This window comes from Gossypium hirsutum, chromosome D02 (genome assembly GCF_007990345.1).
Source record: "Gossypium hirsutum isolate 1008001.06 chromosome D02, Gossypium_hirsutum_v2.1, whole genome shotgun sequence".
In the NCBI taxonomy this organism is placed as follows: domain Eukaryota; kingdom Viridiplantae; phylum Streptophyta; class Magnoliopsida; order Malvales; family Malvaceae; genus Gossypium; species Gossypium hirsutum.
Window position 1 is genome coordinate 49,079,107 of NC_053438.1, and position 24,211 is coordinate 49,103,317.

The 24,211-nt window shown below is 34.5% G+C and overlaps 1 protein-coding gene and 1 pseudogene across 4 annotated transcripts; one reads left to right on the forward strand and one right to left on the reverse strand.

Annotated features, from left to right (window-relative positions):
• The first annotated feature begins 5,075 nt into the window (after window positions 1-5,075).
• LOC107909984 (large ribosomal RNA subunit accumulation protein YCED homolog 2, chloroplastic) lies at window positions 5,076-7,464 on the forward strand. Of its 4 annotated transcripts, none has more exons than XR_001687423.2 (8): window positions 5,076-5,409; window positions 5,500-5,688; window positions 5,782-5,871; window positions 5,973-6,065; window positions 6,169-6,249; window positions 6,345-6,390; window positions 6,725-6,934; window positions 7,021-7,464. XR_001687423.2 is itself a non-coding variant. In XM_016837713.2 (7 exons), the coding sequence occupies exons 1-7, from the start codon at window positions 5,248-5,250 to the stop codon at window positions 6,808-6,810; spliced, it is 747 nt and encodes a 248-aa protein (XP_016693202.1). In that variant the 5' UTR covers window positions 5,076-5,247; the 3' UTR covers window positions 6,811-7,464. The 4 variants fall into 4 exon arrangements, 2 of the variants coding, with proteins under 2 accessions (XP_016693202.1, XP_016693203.1); XR_001687424.2 differs by having other exon boundaries at window positions 7,050-7,464; XM_016837713.2 differs by having other exon boundaries at window positions 6,725-7,464.
• On the reverse strand, window positions 6,681-22,567 carry LOC107907933 (delta(24)-sterol reductase-like; annotated as a pseudogene).
• Window positions 22,568-24,211: the final 1,644 nt, after the last annotated feature.

A 24,211-nucleotide genomic window follows, 5' to 3' on the forward strand; every position in this document is an offset into this window, starting at 1 on the left:
GATATGTTTATTATTGAGTTATGCATGAATCCCCGGTTTTTATTTAAAAACAACCATATCACTTTTCCGCTTCTATATCTTAACTAAGGTTTTGAAGATTAATAAATTGGTATTTAACTAAGTTTTCCACTCAATTAAAAACATGTTTTAAAATGACTGTTTTCAAAACCGTGATAGCTTACTGGGTCACTTCGGTGACTAATGTAATATTTCAAATTCGGGTCTAACGTCTAGGCCAGGTTGGGAGGTTACATTTTCTCATTTTCTTTTTTTTTCTTCTCTCATTTGAATTATTTGTACTTCTAAGTAATTTTATATTTTTATAAATTCAAAAGATAATAATATAAAATTATTTTTAAAATAAATTTCATGTATTTTATAATATTTTAAATTTTTATATATTTTAGAATTTTTCGTGAATTTTAAAATTTTGTTTTCAAGTTTAACATGCATAATTAAAATAGACAAATTATTGTCTTGATTCATTTGATTCTAGACAACCAAGTGTCAAAGTTTATTTTGAGTGTGTATATCTAGTATTTTTATATTTTTATAATTTCAAAAAGATAATAATATAAAAATATTTTAAAATAGATTCCATGTTTTAAAACAAATACCAAGTTTTTTATAATATAAGTTTCAGTTTTTTTAATAAATTCAAGTGGGAGGGAAAAAAAGTGTACTATCACGACCTAGAATATATTTTAAAACCTAGAATTTGTTCGAGTGGGGGATTAAGATTTATCTCAATTGGAAGTGTGCCAAATATTTTCTCTTTTTAAAATTATAAAAATATATAATCACTAAAAATACACATCCAGAATGAACCTAAACACATGGACAATCAAATTTACTGTGCACAGGAAATAAAATAATATCCTAAAATTGAAGAAAGTCTAAAATTATTAATTTTTCAAAAATATTTTTTTCAAAAATTTCTGAAATTTATTTTCTAAAATAATTTTATATTAACCTTTAAAATTATATAAAAATATAAAATTATTTGAAATACACTTTAGAATGAACACTTTTTTTAGGTTCATTATGCATGTAAAATCCAAAAAATAAGATCCCTAATTTTATATTCTTTAATTTAAAAAATATATTTTTTAATTTTTTAAGGACATATGCCAACATTATATTATTTGTTAGTCCAAAATCTATCCATATTTGATTGATTTGGGTAGAAACCTTAAAAGAGTTTGTAAAGTTAAACCTTATCCTTAAAGGTTGTCAAATTAGTGAATTTGAGAAAATCCTTAGTAGTGAAAAACTATGGTAGGCAATTGGGGCCGAACCACTCTAAATTCTTATGCTAAAATTTTCTATCCTCATCCTCTAGCATCCACAAAATTTTAAAAAACCAATTCACTGCCTCTTGATAATTTCAGTTTGATTATTTAAACTAACAATTGGACAATCTCACCAAGTAACATGCCGTGACTAGTTATCCTTTATGGTGAAAAAAACTTCTTGTTATATCGCATGATAATACCTACAACAGGGCCGACCAATTATCATATGATTACAATATAGTTCTTCTTACTTTCAAGAAAACTCCTCAGTGAGATCCACATGACAATCCTACCGTGGTGTAGTTAAATTGGCATGACATCACAAGAGACCTTCTCCCATTCAATCTTTTAAAAATATGGAAGCTTTTTAATGTCCGGTTTCAATCATGAATTATTAATATATGCATGACAAGTACATGCAACATTCTCTCCCTAAACTATATGGCACGCTTATCATACACATACATGAACATACATTCGCAGTTAGTAAATATCACCATTCTATCACATATAAAAGCGTAAAATTTAAATGAACTTGGCGAGCCAAAGTTTCCATGATTCCATCCTAAAAAAAAAAAGTAAATTTGCAAAATTCATCCCAAAGCATACTTTGGGTATTATATTTGCCACCACAGACTTCTGTTGCGGTACCGATGCACATCGTCGTTTTCCACCACCGCCACCCACTGTCGGAATGTTTCGGGCCACGATCGGACCACAGTCGACCATCACTGGCCACCACCGATCACCGCCGTCGGCCATTGCCGTCGATCATCACTATTGTCCCACTAGCAACCTCCTGCTGTCGAACCACCATCGGTCTTTTTACCGGTTTGGCTAGGTCGGGTTTGTGTCATCTCGATTAGCTTGGATGTGTCTCTCTTCTCTAGGTTCCATCGAAAAATATAGGTTACATACCAATAAAAGATACTAACTTGATTAACAATTTTCAAATTTATGTATTAATTAGGTCCAAAAAAAGTTTAGGCAACAAATTCAAACTTCGTATTTATTTTACCACACAAAAGTTTGAAGCTTACGATATTTTCTTTTACTTATAAATAAATGCATTTTCAAGAAAATTTTCATATATTGTTTCCTCAACGAATAAACTGAAACAACAAAGAAGCAATTAGCAGTTATGGTTTTTTTCTTTTGATCAAAGTGACAAACCATTCCAGTTTCTTTCAATTTTGAAATTAAGCAAATTGATTCTTTTCAAAAGGATTGAAGCAATTTGATCTCTATCAATTTTAAATGTGAGCAATTAAGGACAATTAATTGCAACATTAATGTCTTCAATCAATAGTACGTAATTTTGATGCGTATAACAACAAATTTAGTCTCAACATTTACACATTTACATAAATGTTGCAAGCTAAATTTGTTAAATAATTATCAAATTGACAGAATATGTAAATTTTAAGCTAAATTTGTTATTATACCAATTAAAATTATGTACAATTGACAGAAAACATTAACGCCATGATTAGTTGTCCTTAATTGTTTACTTTCAAAATGGACAAGGAATAAATTGCTTCAACTTTTTCTAGAGGGACCAATTTGCTGAATTTTGAAATTGAGGGAAAGTAAAAAGGTCCTTTTACAGGAAATGATTTAAAGACAAGTTTAACCAAGATTATAAAAAAGAAGGGTAAAATTGTTCTAAAAGTAACTTTTTGAGTGGATTGTAATAGACAAAATGTAATATAAGAGATAAATTGTTAATTTTTCTAAAATTATAATAATAAATATATTTGAGTACTTGAAAAATACATCAAATAATTAGAGAATTTGATTAGTTAATTTTTATTATTCTTTAGTTTTCATTTATATAAAATGAATCAAAGTGATGAAACCTAAGAGTAAAATTATCAAAAAGAATCTCACATACCAAGAAATTGTATTGAGATTGAAATATGACTTTTGGAATGTAAGATTACCATCAAGTTATTTACACTTTCAACAATAAAAATCCCAAAAGAAAATGATATTCACAAAATTCGAAATCCATTAACAACCCTAAATAAATCTAAACCTAAAAAGATGAGACTGAAAGCTGCAAATTGATTAAAAAAATCAAGAAATTATCAAAAAAAAATTAGCTTAATGCACACATTAATTCTTTCGTCGTTAAACACTCATGTTTGAGATATTCAATTAATCACGCACTCTCATGTGTCACATGATGTAGTCATTTGAAAAACTTTCAAAATTGAAATATTTTAAAAATTAAAAATGTTTAAAAACTATTTAAAATAGAAAAATTATAAGATTACAAAAACAATATAAATATATAAATAATTAAATAATACATATTTTTTAAAATTAGAAATTTTAATGTTTTTAAAATTTTAGGTGATACATTTTGGATAAAATTTTTTAAAATTATTTAAATAATTAAAAGTAATTTTTATTTATTATTTAAATTAATATTTAATTGAAATAATATTAGTTTTTATTATTTAAATAATTTAAAAAAACTGATTCAAATTTATCACTTAAAAAGATCTATAATTATAAATTTTGATTGATTAAATTATAAAACATCTTAGATGATCTATTTTTAAGAGGCAACGATCTTATGTTCAAGCTCTACCAAATGTGATTTATAAAATTTTAAAAATATTAAAATTTTTAATATATATTTTAAATCTTAATATTTTTTAAAGATATTTTTTTTGTAATTTTATAAATTTATCTATTTTTAATAATTTTTACAATATTTTATAGATTTTTAAGGTTTTTTTTTCAGATAATGATGTCATAATGATATCATTATATGACATGTGGCAATATATGATTGGCTGATTGATTTTTTAAGGCCAAATGACTGAATTGGGAATGTCAGACAATAGTAGGGACTAAACTGGGAACGTCTGATAATATGAGGGACTGAAGTGGACTAAAAAAACTTTAAAGACCAAAATTGGAGAAGTGATATACTTCAACAACTAAAGTGTGCATTAAGCCAAAAATTTGATTTATTACTGTCTAGATTTCCGCAATCGATGAAGAATAAGAGCATGCATCTGAGTTTTTGGAGAGGAATGAAAAAATGTGAGTGAAAAAATTTTAATTCATGTTTTTAGTTTAAAAGAAATAGATTTTTAAAAGATTTCATTTTAATTCACTCACAAATTAAAATGAAAAATAATTTTTAATTTCCACATCATTTAATCATTTTCCCCGTCTAAAAAAGAAGCCAAAAATAGTAAAAGGAAAAGATTAATACGAAGCTGGAAAAATTGTTGGGTACAAAAGGAAAAATAACAATATGAAATTATAAAAATGTGAAATTCAAAGAATTGAGTATTTAAGTCTTTAAAAATTAGGGTCAATGAAGTTTTAGCTTGTTTGATATGAGTTTGAGTATGTTGAAGTGCGTTAATATTTTATAGTTCAATTTAGATTTAAAGTATATCATTCTGTTAAAAAATATATTTTATTTTGAAATAAGGAAGTATATGTTTTTGTTTTGGTTTTTGGGAAAAGGACATATATGTTTGATGAAATTCCGATTTCATATCATCCATATTCATTTCGAATAGTAGGATGAAAAATTAGATTTTTCCTTTTAATTTTCAGCTTTTTCAGTTGGATTTAAATTTTTTCAGGAAAAAGAGCTAAAAATCAGATGCAAAAATTTGATTTGTCATTATTTTATTAGAAAAGAATATAAATGACAGTGAAATAACAATTTTATACAATAACTTTATAAGGTAGATTGATTTATTTGAAGCTAGGAATTATCAAATCTAATTTTCCATCCAAGAGAATATCAAATCTAATTTAAAACCGAAAAAATGTAAAGAAAAGAAAAATATCTACATGTAGGGACAGTAACATACCCAGAAAATCCTTATCTATTTGCCAAGTGAAAATAGATAGCTCTGGTATATTGCTAACATCATATCCAACCATTCTTGGCAAATAGATTACAGGAACAATAATGGCAGATGCCAACAGTTTAATGTCATCACCGGCAACAAACATCAGCCAAATTCCAAGCTCATTTCCAGCTAAGCTGAATTCCCAGAAACTTCCTATCCACCATCTCAGTAATATTAGATTTAAAGCAAGTTCCTCGAAAAGGCATGATTACTCATCCCTGGTACACCCGTCATTCAACCCCCCTTTCTCTTTTTCTCATTTTCTTCAGATTTCACTGCGTAATGTTACCCTTTAATGGCTGCTTCTGCAGAGTGTTAACAAGCAAGACTGTCGGAATAATCGACGCCGTCTGGTCACGATTTCAACCGCAGATGGGAGATGGCATGGAACATGGAACTGTGATTACCTTTTGTCTCTCAAGCAACTTAACTTGGATGACTTGGTTGAAGGTGATGAACAAAGGGATGTTCGGGTTTCTATCAATCTTTGCATCCAAAAGGTCAAATAGCCCACAACCCCTTTTTCAATTCGTGTTAGAACTGGAGAAGTACTTGCTTAACTTCAATGTTTAAATGAACAACATTGATTGCAGCATGCCAGCTTCGGTCTTTCGGTGGATGGAAGGATAATTACGTCTTTTACCAGAAAATGTAGCATCTGTTCTTCCCCCTATTGCAGACAGGTATTTTAGATACCAGGATCTCGAAATTGCTACATATCACCTTTCACACATGCCATCCTTACCACTTTACCATTTCTAACCTGGAATGGAACTTTCATCAGATTGATACCAACTTCAACGTTTGGGTTCTGGCCTCCAACAAAGACCATGGTGCATCTAATCAACTGCCCGAAATTGGTGGAGATGATCCTTCATTAAGTCTCCAAACTCTAATCTCTCTGTTCCATAGGCGGCCCCATCATTATGACTAACTCTTACATTAAGAACTTATCATATCAATTACATGTGATTGTGCAGGTTATCTATGTGAAACCAGGATATGAAGCCAACTTGGATTCACTGATACAGGATACAATCCGGTTAACCACCTCCACCAAGGTATATGAATATTGAAATGGAATCTAAGGACGAGCGTCGATTTTGCATTCTAGTAAATATATGTATTTATCCTTTTTCACATTTTCGTGTTGCAGGACATTTGCTCAGAATCATGCCGGAAATCTGAACCCACCCTGCGTTGTAAGTAGTTTTTGTTGTGTTACAAAAGCCTTTTCAAATGATAACTTACTAAACAAATTTTGTTGGGGCCAGATATTGGTAAAAGAAATGCAGCTTCCATCGACAAAAGGTGGTATAGATTGTTGGAACTAAGGAATGCAAGTTTTTAGATTATTCGTTGAATCATTTACTCTTTAACTCTGTATCTATGCCCCCCCCCCTAAAAAAAATTCATTTGCTGAATTTCTAATTTTAGCAATTTGTATATTTGTATTATGTTGTACCACAATCTTCGTTTGTATAAATTTTAATATACTAATTACTCATAGTGTTCATTTCATATAAATAATCTCAGCAAGTAACATACCCAAAGATAACGCTAAAAGGTCACCGCTAACAACAAACCATTGCTTAAAACAATCTCATATTTCATACGATTGAGTGGAAGACAAACCAGAGAGACAATTAGACAAATGCAAAGATTCAGAGCAGAAAATCAAGAAATTCTACCACAAGGTGCCATTCCATGGGCTTAATAATCAGCCTCTGCGTCTGCAGTTTCAAGGTGAGCCCGTTCAGCTTCTTGCACTTTCTTCTCAGTCTCCCTTCCTTCCTTGGATTTGTAGTATCCGCTCATGAATGTTCCCACAGCTCCGTACTTCTTCCTTGCATACTCGTAGAGATCAGCATCGAACATCCTCCAGAAACCCTTCTCATTTTAGCTCCGACACTGCGTACTGCGGCTGGCAACTATGGTTTTCAATCAACCATTGCTCCATTTTACTAACTGCCTCCGCACCATCAAACACCTCCCCCTCAACACAGGCCCCATATCGGTGAACACCCGAGCATAAGATGTATCACCTTGTCTACAATGATGCTTGAAACCTGGTTCGGGATATACCATCGTCTTGATTGGAAGCTTGAATAGTAGGTGCGGACAAAGCCAAATGGGATCAGACAACAGAAACAAATTGCAAACAAACAAAATAGAGAAAAATAGTTTTGTATTTCGGCTATAAAGCCAAAATCAGATGCTTGTTTAGTTTTCTCTCTTTTTTTTACGCACATTAGAAATAAAAAAAAAAGCAAAAACTAAGGTGATTTTGTACTTTAGTTTTTCTATTCAAAAATATAAAAAAGGCAAGGAAACATACCTGTGACTGGACCGCGCGCCATCGTCGGAGGTCTCCTCCGTTCGCTGAGGCCGTGAGAACCCTCTAGGGTTTCGCCTGGGTCGCAATCGACAGGGCAGTAAGGTTGAAAGGCCATTCTCTTTTCGTTTTTTTGCTTTCGTTTCAAAAAAAAACCCAAATTGGTTGGGTATTTTAGAAAATAGGAGCCTTTTAAAAAAATAAAAAAATTTTGGGTTTCGGACGTCTGTCGGCCTTCCGGCACAGCGGCGATAAGGCGGAGCTACGGCGGAGCTGCGGCGGAGCCACCGTGGAAGCTCGTCGGTGCTTTGGCCAGATTTGGGAGGAAGAGGAGAGTTGAGGATTTGAGAGAATATCAGCCCTTTTTTTTTTAGAGAGACAAAAATGAAAATTTTAGAAAAAAATTAGATTTAAATAAGGAAGCAAAACGGCGCCGTTTTGGGCTAGGAACCTAGGCGCCAAAACGACGCCGTTTAAGGCCAACCCACGCGTGACCCGACCCGTTTAGCAGAGGATCCGCGCGTTTCAAGACCGAATGGGTTATTTACGCTACCGATCCCTCCAATTTTATACTTGGCTTCAATTCGTTCATTTTGTCCTTTTTTAGTATTTTCAATTTAGCCCCATTTTTTCGCGTCTGTTCCAATCTAGTCCTGCGCAAAATGAAGCGTATAAGGAATGGAGATATTGCGCGATCAGTCCCTCCTTCTTGACATTCGTTTTACTTTAGTCCTTTATTATCTTTTTATTTCATTTTAAACTCTGTCCCCTAATTTTTTATTTTTATTTATTTATTTTGTTCTTTTATTATTATTATTATTTACTCATTTATACCTTTTAAAATTCAAATTTTGTTATATATATACATTCATACATTTTTATAATATATATATACACATACATATTTTTTATAATATATATACATATGCCTACTTATATATATTTCTTATTATATCTTATAATTTATATATATGCACATATATATCTCTTTACATTTTTTATTTTATTCATTTTCTTTATTGTTATTATTGTTATTATTTATTTATTTACATGTTCATTATTATTTTAAAAGACCGTTTTAATTTTATTCGTTTATTTACTTGCAATTATATGATTGATTTGTCTCTTATATTTATTTATTTCATTTTTTATGATTGTTCATATTATTCATACTTACATTATCGAATTCATTATTGTTTTGTTACGAGCACTAACATCGTGTTTTATTTCTACTATTTCATGTTAGATTAATTTTATTCAATGCATAAATTATGATTTTTGAATAAGAAAAACCCCGTGTTTAGATTCGAGAAGGTCGTACCCTAACTTACTGGGTTTCGATTTTCACAATAAATCTAAATACACGAATCTTTTCAAACTCAAGTTTTAAACGATCTCGGGGATTAAGAAAAGATCGTGTCCTAACTTACTGGGCATGAACCCCTTTTTTTAAACCCTAAATAGCTAAATATCTTTTAAATAAGCAAATTTTCGGCATGTATTCTCGTATCGGGAATTCGATACGTTGTGTCCTAATGCATTGGATATGACATGTTGTTTTCTTGATATGAGGATTTCTCTAAAAAATAATAAAGGCAATATTTTGCGTTTGGAAATTTGAGAAAGCGTGCCCTAACGTGCTGGGTTTTGATTTCTCGTTTGACCAAATAGTCAAATATCCTCTTAAAACTTCAAAGTATGGTTTTTTTTGAAATCATAAAGTGATCTTGGTTTCGATGGTTTAAAGTATCGTGTCCTAACATGCTGGATGTGATATTCCTTCAGAACAAGAGAATCTTAAATTTCAATCCATGTTATTTGAGTTTTTAAGGATCGTATTTTAAAAACTCTTCAAAGTTTTCAATCTTCGACACTAAGACACTAATTAATCATTTAGGTACCAATTTTTGGGCGTTACGAGGGTGTTAATCCTTCATCGTACATAACCGACTCCCGAACCTGTTTTTTCTGAATTTCGTAGACCAAAAGTGTTGTTTTAATAAATCTAAACTGTTTATTAAAAACAACAGTTTTTCGAGGTAACCCTATCACACCTCATCAAAAAAGATTGATGGCGACTCCCATGTTTGTTTTTGTTTTCAAAAATCTAGGTCGACCTCGTTTTATCAAAAAATGGTGTCAACAGCTTGGCGACTCCACTAGGGATGTAAAAAAGAGAGTCAAGCCACGAGTTGATTAATTTTTGCCTTTTTGTCGAAAATTGAAAATTTGGTTTAAATGTACGATCCTTTCGTTGCATTTTGTCCTTTATTTTTGTGATCTTTAATATGTTTATCCTTTCGTTGCATTTTGTCCTTTATTTTTGTGATCTTTAATATGTTTACTTTTTTGGTTCAAGCCTTTTGATATTTCTGCACATTACATTGCATGACCGTGGGTCACACCTTTTTAAGTGGGAGTGAGAAACTAGTCCTTCGTGAGTTTTCACCTCCGTACAGGATAGTGGATCGCTTTCGGGATACATCCGTACCTATGTCTTCGTGAGATTTTCATCTCTGTGCAGACAGAGGGAAATGTATTCCCCTGAACTGAACTCGGTTCGTATGAGCCTATAATGGGTGAGGTTCGAGGAATCTGCTGGTTCGGATACCTCAACTTTAGAACCAAACCTCATATAATAAGCCCTAGGAGCCTACTCTAGGTAGAACCACATCGAACCGTAGTGGTTTCCTGAATAGTAACTTTAATTATTATTTCTTGTATACTTTAAATTTTAGTTTTGTGTTATACTGACTTGCTTTGTTTTTGCCTTGACTGTGATTGCATGGCATTTTCATCATAAAAGAAGTGTTGATTCACGTTCAGTATCTAAATAGAGAGCTTGTCATAAGAAAATGAGTTTCTTGGTAAAATGAAAGACAATGCGGTTGTTCGAATATAGTCCGAGAAAACGTAACGAGGGAAGGGTGATAGTCTGATAAATGAGTACACGACCTTACTTCGTTGCCCAGGGATTCAAGCTGACAAAGATTATTCGAAAGTCGTTGAACCTTCTTAAAGAAGCCAATGAGCATCACGAAGATGAGTGAACAATGGGTTGCGAATCTGATCAAACAAAAAAGAAATCGAAGAGGCACCCCTTTAAAGAATTTTTGAGATTCAATCTTAACATACGAATTTGAGGAAAATGATCGATGTCTTTACTTCGAGTATTAGGACAAGGTCGCATATGTAAATATCCATTTTATGTAAAGAGATTTGTTTTCTAGAAAAGTTGTTCTAATATAATTGAATCAAGAATCAACATCTCTTTTTGCATTCATTCCATGCATCTGCATTACATTTCATTGCATCATTTGTATTAAATTTCATGAAAGAGCCCTAATTAAACGAGATTATTTCAAAGTTAACCTGGAAACCGACAAAAGCCCACCAATCAAATATCACTACAGTACTTGTCGCAAAACAAAAGTAATGGATCAGAGGTTAGAAAGATTAGAACAATTGTAAAAGGAGATGCAAGATCAGATGCAGGAACGACTATATAAAATCCAACAAGACATGCTAGAATCCCAAAGAACTATGATGAGCCAGTTGGCGCAGTTATTAGCTGGAGGGAATGATAAAGCAAAGAGCCCTGTAGTTGATTCTGGGGTTGATCATGAGGACCCTATTTATCCTCCAAGTTTCACCCCGACAAGCACCTAGGCACAACCAGATATATGCCCGCAAAGAATACCTATCAATATTAGACCATAATATCAGGCTGGTGCCTCAGTACCAATACACTTTCAAATGGGCTCGGGTTCTAATCCCGGGGATAACCCTACCAATCTTGTGGTCCCTGATCTTGTGACGTGGTAGAAATAGAAAAATTAAGAATGGACCTGCCAAAACAACTTGAGGACCGAGATGGCTAGAGGAAAAATTTTGAGCCATGGAGAACACCGACTACCATTGTGGAGTTGACGCCAAGAATCTGAGTTTGGTCCCTGATTTAGTGCTCCCACCTAAGTTCAAGATGCCGGAGTTCAAAAGGTATAACGGGACTAGATGTCCTGAAGCTCATATCACTATGTTTTGTCGAAAGATGACAGGATACATCAATAATGATCAACTATTAATCCACTACTTCCAGGACAGTTTTTTCGGGTCGGCTGCCAAATGGTACAACCAGTTGAGCCGTGCCAACATCCACTCATGGAAGAACTTAGCACAAGCTTTTATGAAGTAATATGGCCACATAACAGACATGACACCTGACAGAATTACACTGCAGAACATGGAAAAGAAATAAAGTTAGAGCTTCAGAGAATACGCCCAGAGATGGAGAGAAATGGTGACACAAGTTCAGCCACCTCTTCTGGAAAAAGAAACCAAGCTGCTTTTCATCAACACTCTGAAAATCCCATTCATTAACCACATGTTGGGAAGCACTACCATGAGCTTCTCAAATATGGTAATGTCTGGTAAGATGATTGAAAACGCTATAAGAAGTGCGAAGATAGATGCGGGGGAAGGTGTCAAAAGATCAACCCCAAAGAACAAAGAAAATGAAGTGAATAACCTGAGCATGTATAATAAAGGGTATCCCAAATCGGTCACAGTCGGCCAACCGAGGGCCGTAACCTCTGGCTATCAAAGCACTGCAAGGCAAGAATCCAACTCGAGGCCAAACACAGAAAGACTCCAGTTCACGCCCATCCCAATGACGTATAAAAAACTGTATCAGAATCTGTTTAATGTTCATGTAATAACTCCATTCTACTCAGAACCCATGCAACCCCCGTACCCTAAATGGTACGACGCGATGCCCAATGCGAGTATCACGCGGGAACTACAGGGCACTCGATTAAAAACTGCATTGTGTTCAAGAAGCTAGTTGAAAAATTTATCAAGATGGGGATTGTAAAATTTGATGACCCATCAGAACCAAACGTAGCAGGGAATCCGTTACCCAGTCATCCAGACCTAGGGGTAAACGCGATAGCTGAGAATGGAGGAAAAAGAACCAAAACCAATGTTGCAGAAGTAAAAACCCCACTGAAATAGGTTTTGAAACAAATGATAGACATGGGATTAACCATTCAGAATTTGAAGAAAAGACCAAAAGAGATGAGGAGCTACTGTGAGTTCCACGCTGAAGAAGGCCATGAAATCCAAGAGTGCGCTGAATTCAAAGCCTTGGTGCAAAATCTAATGGATAATAAAGAGTTGGAATTCTTTGAGGAAGTTAAAGGCCCAGAAGGAATGTTGGGAAATTTAAATGTTAACACCGTATCCGAAGAAGGATCTGGGGAAGATAATTTATAAGGCATCTGCCCTTAACACACTTGGGAGTGTTTTGAACAATGGGACCGCGGAAGAGATTCCTGTAGTTTTTAGAGCTAATTCAGAGTAATGTTCAAAACACGTTTATTGCTCTAAGCCTAGGAGCGATAAGAATCCTTTTGTGAGATAGGCTTATGTCTAATATCTTTATTTTAATAAAAATGCATCTTTGCTTCTCACTTCGAGCAAATATTCTTTCATTGTTTACATTTCATTCAAAATCATACTGTACAGATAAATATTCTTAGATTCTTTTATTCTTTGGATCTGCCTTCGTCCCTACAACTGGTCTCTAGATATCAAAGACATGAGTGACACTGCTATTGACTCAAAATCTTCTTTTGAGCAAGATATGTGTCTAGATGAGCCTCAGGACTTTGAAAATAACTGAGACTGTAGCTTATCCCCTGATTTGTTAAGGATGGTAGAAATGATCCTACCTTATAGAGAATCAATGGAAGTCATGGCCTTTCTCTATGTGAGGCACGAATGTCATTGAGCCAATCTCGCCTAAGGTTTTTGGCGATTATCAGTTATCTCACTAAGTGGGTAGAAGCTGCTTCATATGTTGATGTCACAAGTCAACAGTCAGCAAATTCCTGAAAAAGAAATCATATGTTAGTATTGAATGCCAAAAGGCTCATATCAGACAAGGCATTGAATTTGAACAACAGCACGACATCAGAAGTTTGCAGTCTGTTCAAGGTTAACACCATGTCGCCCCAAAATAAATGGTATAGTGGAGGCAAAAAAAAGAGAAAAAAATAAAAAATAAAAGAAAAAGAAATAAGAAAATAAAAAACAAAAAAAACCTCTACTGGGGCAACTCATTTCTTATTGGTATATGGAATAGAGGCAGTTTTACCCATCAAAGTTGATATTCCTACCCTTCGAGTCTTGTCAGAGCTGAATTTGGATGAAGCAGAATGGATCCAATCCCGATATGATCAGTTAAAGTTGATTGAAGAGAAAAGGGTTAAAAGCTATCCATTATGGTCAAATGTACCAAAAGCAAATGATGCAAGCTCACCAAAAAGGTTCACCCCAGAGAATTCCTTGAGGGGGACCTGACATCGAAGAAGATCCTTCCCATACAAAAAGACTTCAGAAAAAAATGTATGTCAAACTAGAAAGGACTTTATATGGAAGGCATTATCTGAAAAAGAGTTGATATTGACCAAGATGGATGGCAAGAACCTACCTAATCTTGAGAATTCTGATTCAAGAAATAAATACTTAACTTGAAAAAAAGGAACAAAAAGAAAAAGAAAAAGAAAAGAAAAGAAGAACGAAAAAAAAAATGAGAGTCCAAGGTGAAAACCCGCAAAGGGCACATTAAGACCAAAAGGGTTTTGAATTGAAAACCCAAGAATGAGCAATTCAAATTTTTTGATCAAAGGAGGGGCATGTGTAGTCTTGTCCTCTCCAAATTAACAAGAATGGGGGATGCTACATCACGAGTCATCAACAAAGTCTTCTAGAACTTCTAGACACATATCAAGTTCAAAAGGGTCGTCCTCAAGAAGTTTGGGCAAAGAAGCTCAGGCTACGATATCTGGGGCACCTATTTCCATTTTATTCATTTTTTTTGTATTTTTGAAAAAATACGCCATTTTGATTAATTTATTCTCATTTTGTATTCTAGCAAAATTTGCTATCTTAATTAATTTATTCATTTTGAGCTTTTCTCTCAATAAAACTTTATCTTGTCCATTTTGATAATCTTTTTCAAGCATTTTTTATTAAAGTAACGATTAATGGACTGACAATATTCAAGTAAAAGAAGTTCTGCATATTACTCTGAAAGCTTCTAAATAGTACGAGGACCTGAAACAGGGCTATTATTTAGAACTAACCAACTTAAGGGTTAGAAGCATCGGAGAAAGAATAGTCTAAATTGTGACTATTTCTTTGGAAGATACCAGCTAAACAAAAAGACATGGTAACACATCAGTGATAAAACCTCGGTGAACAACGAGGAATGACAACCCAAACATTAAAAAGGGATCATTCTCGAAAATGACATTCTGCATTCATGCAAATATCATACATACACATCTAGTTAGGTGCATTTGATTCATTAAAATCATGACATCCTAAACATTAGGCATAAATAGGTTCATGAAATGGATTTTGCAGGCCATGTTCCCCAGAGAACAGATCAATGAAGTTACCCATACCCTTGAAGTTGCAGTGGGATGAATTGAAGTTATCATATCAAGTCTTATCTCCCTGAAGTTGCAGTGGAATAGACTAAAAACAACAGATCTTATCTTCCTGTACTGGCAGCGAAGTAGATCGAAAGCACCAACCTTATCTCCTTGGGCAGTAGTGGAGTAGGTTGAAGATTGCAGATCTTGTCTCCCTAAGCAGTAGTGGAGCAGATCAAAGACGACAAATCTTATCTTCTCAAAGTAGTAGGGAAGTAGATTTAAGCCACCAGTCCTATCTCCTTGAGCAACAGTGGAGTAAGTCGAAGATTGCAAGTCTTATCTTCCTGTATTGGCAGCGAAGTAGATCGAAGATAGCAGGTCTTGTCTTCCTGTATTGGCAGCGAAATAGACTGAAGATAGCAGATCTTTTCTTCCTGTATTGGCAGCAAAGTAGATCGAAGATAGCAGGTCTTGTCTTCCTGTATTGGTAGCGAAGTAGACTGAAGATAGCAGATCTTATCTTCCTGTATTGGCAACGAAGTAGATTGAAGATAGTAGGTCTTGTCTTCCTATATTGGCAACGAAGTAGATCGAAGATAGCAGATCTTTTCTTCCTGTATTGGCAGCGAAGCAGATCGAAGACACCAGCATCACCTCCTTGAGTTTGCAGCAAATCAGACTGAAGATTGTAGATCTTGTCTTCCTGTACTGGCAGTGAAGTAGATTGAAGACACCAGTCCTATCTCTTTGTCATTACAGTGGAATAGATTGAAGCTACAATGGTGAATCTTACTTATCTGGCGATGTAGTGGAATAGATTGAAGCTACAACAGCGAATCTTGTTTCCTCGATATTGTAATTAAAAAGATTTAAGCCACAACGACGAATCTTACTTCCCTAGCAGTGCAGTAGAATAGATTGAAGCTACAACGGCAAATCTTACTTCCCCGATATTACAATTAAAAAGATTGAAGCCACAACAGCGAATCTTACTTCCTTGGCAGTGCAGCAGAACAGATTGAAGCTACAATGGCGAATCTTGCTTCCCCGACATTGTAATTAAAAAGATTGAAGCCACAACGGCGGATCTTACTTCCTCGACATTGTAGTTAATTAGACAGAAGATAGCGAATCTTGTTTCCCTGAAGTTGCAGTGGAACAGATTAAAGCTAAATTACAGATCTTATCTTTCTGAAGTTGCAGTAGAGCAGATCATATCAGGTCTTAGCCTCCTGAAGTTGCAGTGGGGCAGACTGAAGATAACGGGTCTTATCTCCCTGAAGTTGCAGTGGAGCAGACTGAAGCTACTAATCCTATTTCCCTGAAATTGCAGTGGAGCGAATTAAACCGATGAATCATATACCTCTGAAGTTGCAGTAGGTCGAATTAGATCTTATCATATCGAACCTTATCTCCCTGAAGTCGCAGTGGAGCAGGTTGAAGATACAAGTCTTATCTCCCTGAAGTTACAGTGGAGCAGACTAAAACCACCAATCTCGTCCCCCTGAAGTTGAAACAGAGTGGATTGAAGCTACAATCCATATCTCTCTAAAGTGCAGCGAGGTGGATTGAAGCAACGAGACACAACAGAATAAAATGAGGCTACCTGAAGAAGATGAGCGCCAAAAAGTCAAGACCGGGCAAAATTGGCCCTTTTAAAGTCTTTACTTCATTCTCGTTACACGAAAATGAGCAAAGAGAGGCAGCTGTAAGACCCAATTTCTTCCCGGGGCCCAAAACCAATACAAACCCAAACAAATCTCAGCCCAAATACCAATTAAAACCAAACATAAAATAAAAATAAAACCAGACCCAAAATTAAACAAACCAAACAACCCAAAACCAAACCTAACAACCCTAGCCCAACAGAATCAGAAAAAGGAACAGTAAAAAAAACCCTAGGTGCGTCGCACCTAGGTCTTTAGGCCTCTGTCACGCCTCCAACGCACGCTAGCCTGTTCACACACCTCTGTCACTGTGTCAGCCTCTGCCATCACCTGCAAAACAAGCAACATACTACAAGAGAAGAAGCCAAGCGAAGCAGACAACATAAACAAATTGCAAACAAACAAAATAGAGAAAAATAGTTTTGTATTTCGACTATAAAGCCAAAATCAGATGCTTGTTTAGTTTTCTCTCTTTTTTGACGAACATTATAATTAAAAAAAGCAAAAACTAAGGTGATTTTCTACTTTCATTTTTCTGTTTTCAATATTTATGCGATTTTCTTTTCAATATTTTTACTATTCTTTTATATACATTCAAAAATATAAAAAAGGCAAGGAAACATACCTGTGGCCGGACCACGCGCCATCGTCGGAGGTCTCCTCCATTCGCCGAGGCCACGAGAACCCTCTAGGGTTTCGCCTAGGTCACAATCGACAGGGAAGTAAGCCGAAAGGTCATTCTTTTTTCGTTTTTTTTGCTTTCGTTTCAAAAAACACCCAAATCGGTTGGGTATTTTAGAAAATAGGAGCCTTTTAAAAAAATAAAAAAATTTGGGTTTCAGACGTCTGTCGACCTTCCGGCATGGTGGCGCTAAGGCAGAGTTACGGCGGAGCCACCGTGGAAGCTCGCCGGTGCTTTGGCCCAATTTGGGAAGAAGAGGAAAGTTGATTTGAGAGAATATCAGCCCCCCCTTTTTTTAGAGAAAAAAATGAAAATTTTAGAAAAAAATTAGATTTAAATAAGGAAGCAAAACGACGCCGTTTTGGGCTAGGAACCCAGGCGCCAAAACGACTCCGTTTAAGGCCAACGCACGCGTGACACAACCCGTTTAGCAGAGGATCCACGCGTTTCAAGATTGAATGGGTTATTTGCGCTGCGGATCCCTTTGCTTTTATGCTTGGCTTCAATTCAGTCATTTTGTCCTTTTTTAGTATTTTCAATTTAGCCCCATTTTTTCGCGTCTGTTCCAATCTAATCCTGCGCAAAATGATTCGTATAAGGAATGGGGATATTGCGCGATCAGTCCCTCCTTCTTAATGCGCGTTTTACTTTAGTCATTTATTATCTTTTTATTTAATTTTAAAATTTGTCCCCTAATTTTTTATTTTTATTTATTTATTTTGTTCTTTTATTATTATTATTATTTACTCATTTATACCTTTTAAATTTCAAATTTTGTTATATATATACATTCATACATTTTTATAATATATATATACACATACATATTTTTTATAATTTATATACATATACCTACTTATATATATTTCTTATTATATCTTATAATTTATATATATATGCACATATATATCTCTTTACATTTTTGATTTTATTCATTTTCTTTATTGTTATTATTTATTTATTTATTTACATGTTCATTATTATTTTAAAAGACCGTTTTAATTCTATTCGTTTATTTACTTGCAATTATATGATTGATTTGTCTCTTATATTTATTTATTTCATTTTTTATGATTGTTCATATTATTCATACTTACATTATCGAATTCATTATTGTTTTGTTACGAGCATTAACATCGTGTTTTATTTCTACTATTTCGTGTTAGATTAATTTTATTCAATGCATAAATTATGATTTTTGAATAAGAAAAACCTCGTGTTTAGATTTGAGAAGGTCGTACCCTAACTTACTGGGTTTCGATTTTCACAATAAATCTAAATACACGAATCTTTTCAAACTCAAGTTTTAAACGATCTCGGGGATTAAGAAAAGATCGTGTCCTAACTTACTGGGCATGAACCATTTTTTTTAAAACCCTATATAGCTAAATATCTTTTAAATAAGCAAATTTTCGGCATGTATTCTCGTATCAGGAATTCGATACGTTGTGTCCTAATGCATTGGATATGACATGTTGTTTTCTCGATATGAGGATTTTTCTAAAAAATAATAAAGGCAATATTTTGCGTTTGGAAATTTGAGAAAGCGTGCCCTAACGTGCTGGGTTTCGATTCCTCGTTTGACCAAATAGCCAAATATCCTCTTAAAACTTCAAAGTATGGTTTTTTTTTTGAAATCATAAAGTGATCTTGGTTTCGACGGTTTAAAGTATCGTGTCCTAACATGCTGGATGTGATATTCCTTCAGAACAAGAGAATCTTAAATTTCAATCCATGTTATTCGAGTTTTTTAAGGATCGTATTTTAAAAAATCTTCACAGTTTTCAATCTTCGACACTAAGATACTAATTAATCATCTAAGTACCAATTTTTGGGCGTTACGAGGGTGCTAATCCTTCCTCGTACGTAACCGACTCCCGAACCTGTTTTTTCTGAATTTTGTAGACCAAAAGTGTTGTCTTAATAAATCTAGACTGTTTATTAAAAACAACCGTTTTTCGAGGTGACCCTATCACACATCATCAAAAAAGATTGATGGCGACTCTCATGTTTGTTTTTGTTTTAAAAATCCAGGTCGACCCTGTTTTATCAAAAAAATGGTGTCAACAAGGTAATGAAAGAAAAACAAGTGCAAGAACATAAAAGTTTACCTCCATTTCTTGGTGGACCCACTCCAAAGCATCCCCCATTTTGTAGAGAGGAACAAGCATGTCTTGAATGACATGCATCTCATGGTAATAATTTCTTATAGCTTCACGTTGGGTACCCTTGAGTAAAGAAACCTTGGATAGCTTCAGCCATCCTAAGAGAAACCTAAACCACCATTGATCTCCAAATGGAAGGATGGGTTTCCCCTCCCAGTATAAATGTCTTGTGTGCCTATGGTAATACTCCTTGGTTGGAATGTACTCTAAAAAATCTCCTTTCTTCAATGCTGATTTGGCATGTTGGTAAAACCATGGCTTAAAACTCTAACCAAGACTGTTGATATTATTCCCTTTCTTTTTAGTCTCTTCTTTAGAGGCATATCTTCCAGTCATGAAAACAACCTCAGTAGGTGAGTAAATCATGGCTTCTACAAACTCTGGAACATTATCCTGATCCTCATCACAATCTTTGGGTGTAAAGAAGTCCATGTAACCCTTGGCAAACTCTTGCAGGTTCCCAACAAATGGTGTGTAAGTTAGCCTCATGTATTCTTTAATGGGTATAAGTTTGATTTCACAAGGGCGGCCAGCAAATTTTATTAGGAGAGTGAAGAACTCTATTTTTTACAATTTTATTATTTTAATACTTTATATCTTTTTAATTTTTAAAAGATTAAATTAAAATTTTATCATTTTTAAGGGATTAAAATTTAATTTTTCTATTTATTAACTTAAAATTATATAAGCTAAAAATTAAATTTTACATTTTAGTGGTCGGGCCCTCCCTCTGCCCCTGCTAAGAGTTCCTGTAGACCAAGGGATAGCATAGAAGAGATCAAAATATTTATCATCGTTTGTAGCTCTAACAACGCAACAGCCAAAACTTTCTCATAAGCAACAACAGTATAAGAAAATAGGCTATAGATGTGGGAGTTTCCTGCAATGCCATTGCCATTGATGAGATTAAAAATTGTAAGATCATCAAGGTCTACAACCACAGCAAGGGAAAGATTCATAGGGACCGTGATATGTGTGATCTACCCCTTGGTCACAACTGGCACCACCCTAGCAATCATTTGCTCTTTATCGATTTCAAGGATATTACGAAAAGTTGATAAATCCACTTGGAAAAGGCGAGCCCTCTTATAGTCGACATTCCACATTCCGACAGAAATCCAACAACTCCACGAAGCTCTTTTTCCTCTTTGGACGAAGTGGTACTCCAAGATCTAACATTGTGGGAGACTGGAAAACACTACACCTTTTTCCTCTGTAACAATAATAGACTAAAGTTTTAAATCAACTCAACACCATTAACATTTCAGTATTTCATACTTTTAAAAGAAAAAAATTAGCATAAGATGCAAACAAATGTTGTATATGTACCAAGACTAGCAAAAATTAAAATCTTAAAGCCCTTCATTCTATGTGGAATGAAGTGAGGTTTTCACATTTACAATATATAATCATCAAGTCAAAAAAAACTATAACTCAAAAAAAAAAGCAAGATGGAACAAATTAATAAGACGACGTGTATTAAACTAAAGGGTAAACTACACAGATAGCCACCTAACTATAAAAAATTTTCATTTTAGGCACTCAAAATAACAATTTTGCAATTAAAACACCCACATTACATAGTTTGGTCATTTTGAACACTCCGTGGCAGTTAAAAAAATTGGTATAATAATAAATTTAACCCTCAAATTTTACATATTATATCAATTGAGTCATAATTTTATATTAATAATTAAATTAATATTAAATAAAAAATTATAAACAAACCTTGGTCATAAAAAAAATGTCTGCTACCCTAGCACGTTACTGTCTGCCCTCTCTGGCATGATTTTTTAGGTTTTTTTGTATTTTTAAGTCTGGTTTTATTTTCAGCGACGGCTAATTTGGTATTTTTTAATCTCTTTAAATATTGGTTTCGACATCATGGAAACCCATTTTGCTGGTTTAACGCTTAATGAAGAAGAAGAAATGATTTTGCAAGTACAGAATGACCCAAATTTGGAGAAGGAAGAGGAGGTTTTTTGATTGGTGGGGTGTTTCCTAACATCTAGCATTATTCATTCTCCGCCAATGAAAAACACTATGGCAAATTTGTGGCATCCGGTTAGAGGCATTCAAATCCTAGATCTGGGGGAAAAAAGGTTTTTGTTTCAATTTTTCATGTCGTGGATATGGAAAGGGTTTTGAAGGGTCCACCATGAACTTTTAACAATCACTTGTTATTGTTACACACGCTGCAATCGGGGAAGACCCTTTAAAAGTCCCTTTAATTTTGACATCCTTTTGGGTACAGATCCATAATGTCCCTGCAGGCTTTTTCTCTAAGGTTTTGGAAAAGTAATTAGGAGATTTCCTAGGTAAGTTTCTGGAATATGATGGAGTACATCTGGGGAAGGGATTTCATAATTTTCTACGAGTAAGGGTTCAAATTCATGTGCGAAGTCCTTTAAAGAGAAAGAAACAGGTTTTGTTTTTCAAAAATTTCTCATATGTTAGGTTTAAATATGAAAGGTTGACACTGTTTTGTTTCTATTATGGTCGATTGGGACACATTGATTCGTTTTGTGAGGTGAAAATTGTGTTAGGTGTAGATATTGCTGAAATAGGTTGGGATCTATCGTTGCGAGCACTGTCTAGGAGGACTTTAGCAATGAGTAGTGTCTAGTTACGTGAGGGTGGAGAGGGAAAGAAGGATGGAAATTTTGGTGGAACTTGGGCTTTAGGAGGCAAGTTGTCAGATGTGAGCAATAAATCTAGGTACGGGAATGTCATTGACCCCGTGCTAGGAATCAATTTGGAAGGGAATTTGACTTCTTATTTGCAATTCGGAGGAGATTCATCGACAGGTCAAGATCAATACGCAATGGATCATGAGTCAGAAGTAGGTGTGTTAATAGGATAATAGGGGAAAAAGGGACCAATAGGGGAGACTAGGGGCTTGATAGTTGGAGAAGAGATCAATAATTTGGTGGTAAGAAATAAGAGAATGTTGGAAAGTAACATTTTACCATTGGCGACTGCCAAAAGGCAAGCCGACCGGACATAATGAAAATCTTAAGTTGGAATGTTTGTAGTTTGGAGAGTTCACAGACTGTGCGACGACTTCTGCACTCGCTGAAGCCATATAATCCCTAGATGGTCTTCTTTATATGGACAAAAATTAGCAAGATTCAGATGGAGAGATTTCGACGAAGTTGTGGTTTTACTAATGGTATTGATGTTGATTCTAACAGTTCTAGAGGAGGGTTGTGTTTGGCATGGCGAGGTGATGTTACTATTATGTTTCGGAGTTTCTCTAAAAGGCATATTGACGTGGAGCTTGAAGACCCTGACGACGGGAATAAGTGGAAATATATAGGATTATATGGCACTCTATACGCACAGGATAGGGATGAATCATGGGGCCTTTTGAAAAGTCTTTGTAGTAATGATAGGCTTCCTTGGTTTGTTTGTGGGGATTTTAACGAAATCATGTATGCTTTTGGAAAAAAAAGGAGGATTACCTTGAGATGAGAGAATGATAGAAGTATTTCGTATTGTTCTGGAGGATTATCACTTGCTGGATGTGGGTTATTCTGGAAATTGGTTCACATGGGAAAGGGGTAATTTACTGAAAATGAATATTTAAGAGCATTTGGATAGAGGAGTGGCTACCGAGGAATGGATGTCTATGTTTTCTGATGCAACAGTTAAACATCTTCCGCACTCCTTTTTGGATCATTGCCCACTATTTATTAGTATAGAAATGAAGGAAAACCGGCTGGTTGGAAAGAGGTTTAAGTTTGAAACTTGGTGAGTTTTGAAGGAATCGTTCATTGATAAGTTCTGGCATATTTGGGTGACGTCGATAGGAGATTTGTTGCATAAGTTGGAAAGTTTAAGGAAAGGTTTGGAGAGATAGGATGCACGAATCCGAAGAAGTGGAAAAGGAAAAAATGGGCTATTAACTTCTAGACTGACAGAGTTGATGGGAACCGATAGGGATGATAATAATTTGTCAGAAATTATCGATACGAAGATTTAACTCAATTTTGAGATTAAAAAGGATGAAAATTGTTGCGAACAGAGGGCTCGTGTAAGTTGGTTGAAACTTGGGGATAGAAACACTACATTCTTTCATAATTAAGCGACCTTATAATGGAGAAGGTGTTTTATTCGTAAAATGCAGTATGAGGATGAGAGGGAAATGGGGATGGTACGGGAAATGGAGGTAATTGCTAGATCTTATTTTCAGAATTTGTTTTCGACTGGTGGTAGGGGGAATTATGAACATATTTTGTTGGGTATTGATAATTGCATTTTTTACGAGGATAATCGATGGCTAACTGCGAGATATACAGTGGTGGAGATTCGATCGGCACTGTCCGAAATAGGTCCTACTAAAGCACTAGGTGAGGATGGCTGCCCAGCTTTATTTTATCAGAAATGTTGGCCTATCATTGGGGAAGATGTCACATCATTTTCTTTACGCATTTTGAATAGAGGTATGGATGTTAGTTCGATCAATACTACTAATATTGTACTAATCCCTAAAATTGCTAATCCTTCGAATATTGTTCATTTTCGGCCCATTAGCTTATGCAATGTGCTTTATAAATTGATGGCTAAGGTTATGCGAATCGCTTTAGAGAAGTGTTAGATAAATTGTAACGACCCAATAGCCAAGGGTGTCAGAAAGTGAGATTCAGGACTTCGTTCCCTTAAAACAAACTCATAAATATTATTATTAAATATTTATGAGGTTAGTTTAGTAGTGAATTAAATTTTG

Coding starts and splice junctions, on each gene's coding strand:
- LOC107909984 (XM_016837713.2), top strand. CDS start 5,248: ATGGCAGATGCCAACAGTTTAATGTCATCACCGGCAACAAACATCAGC. Junction 6,066..6,168: donor TTGGTGGAGATGATCCTTCA/TTAAGTCTCCAA, acceptor GTGATTGTGCAG/GTTATCTATGTGAAACCAGG. Junction 6,391..6,724: donor ATCTGAACCCACCCTGCGTT/GTAAGTAGTTTT, acceptor AAATAATCTCAG/CAAGTAACATACCCAAAGAT.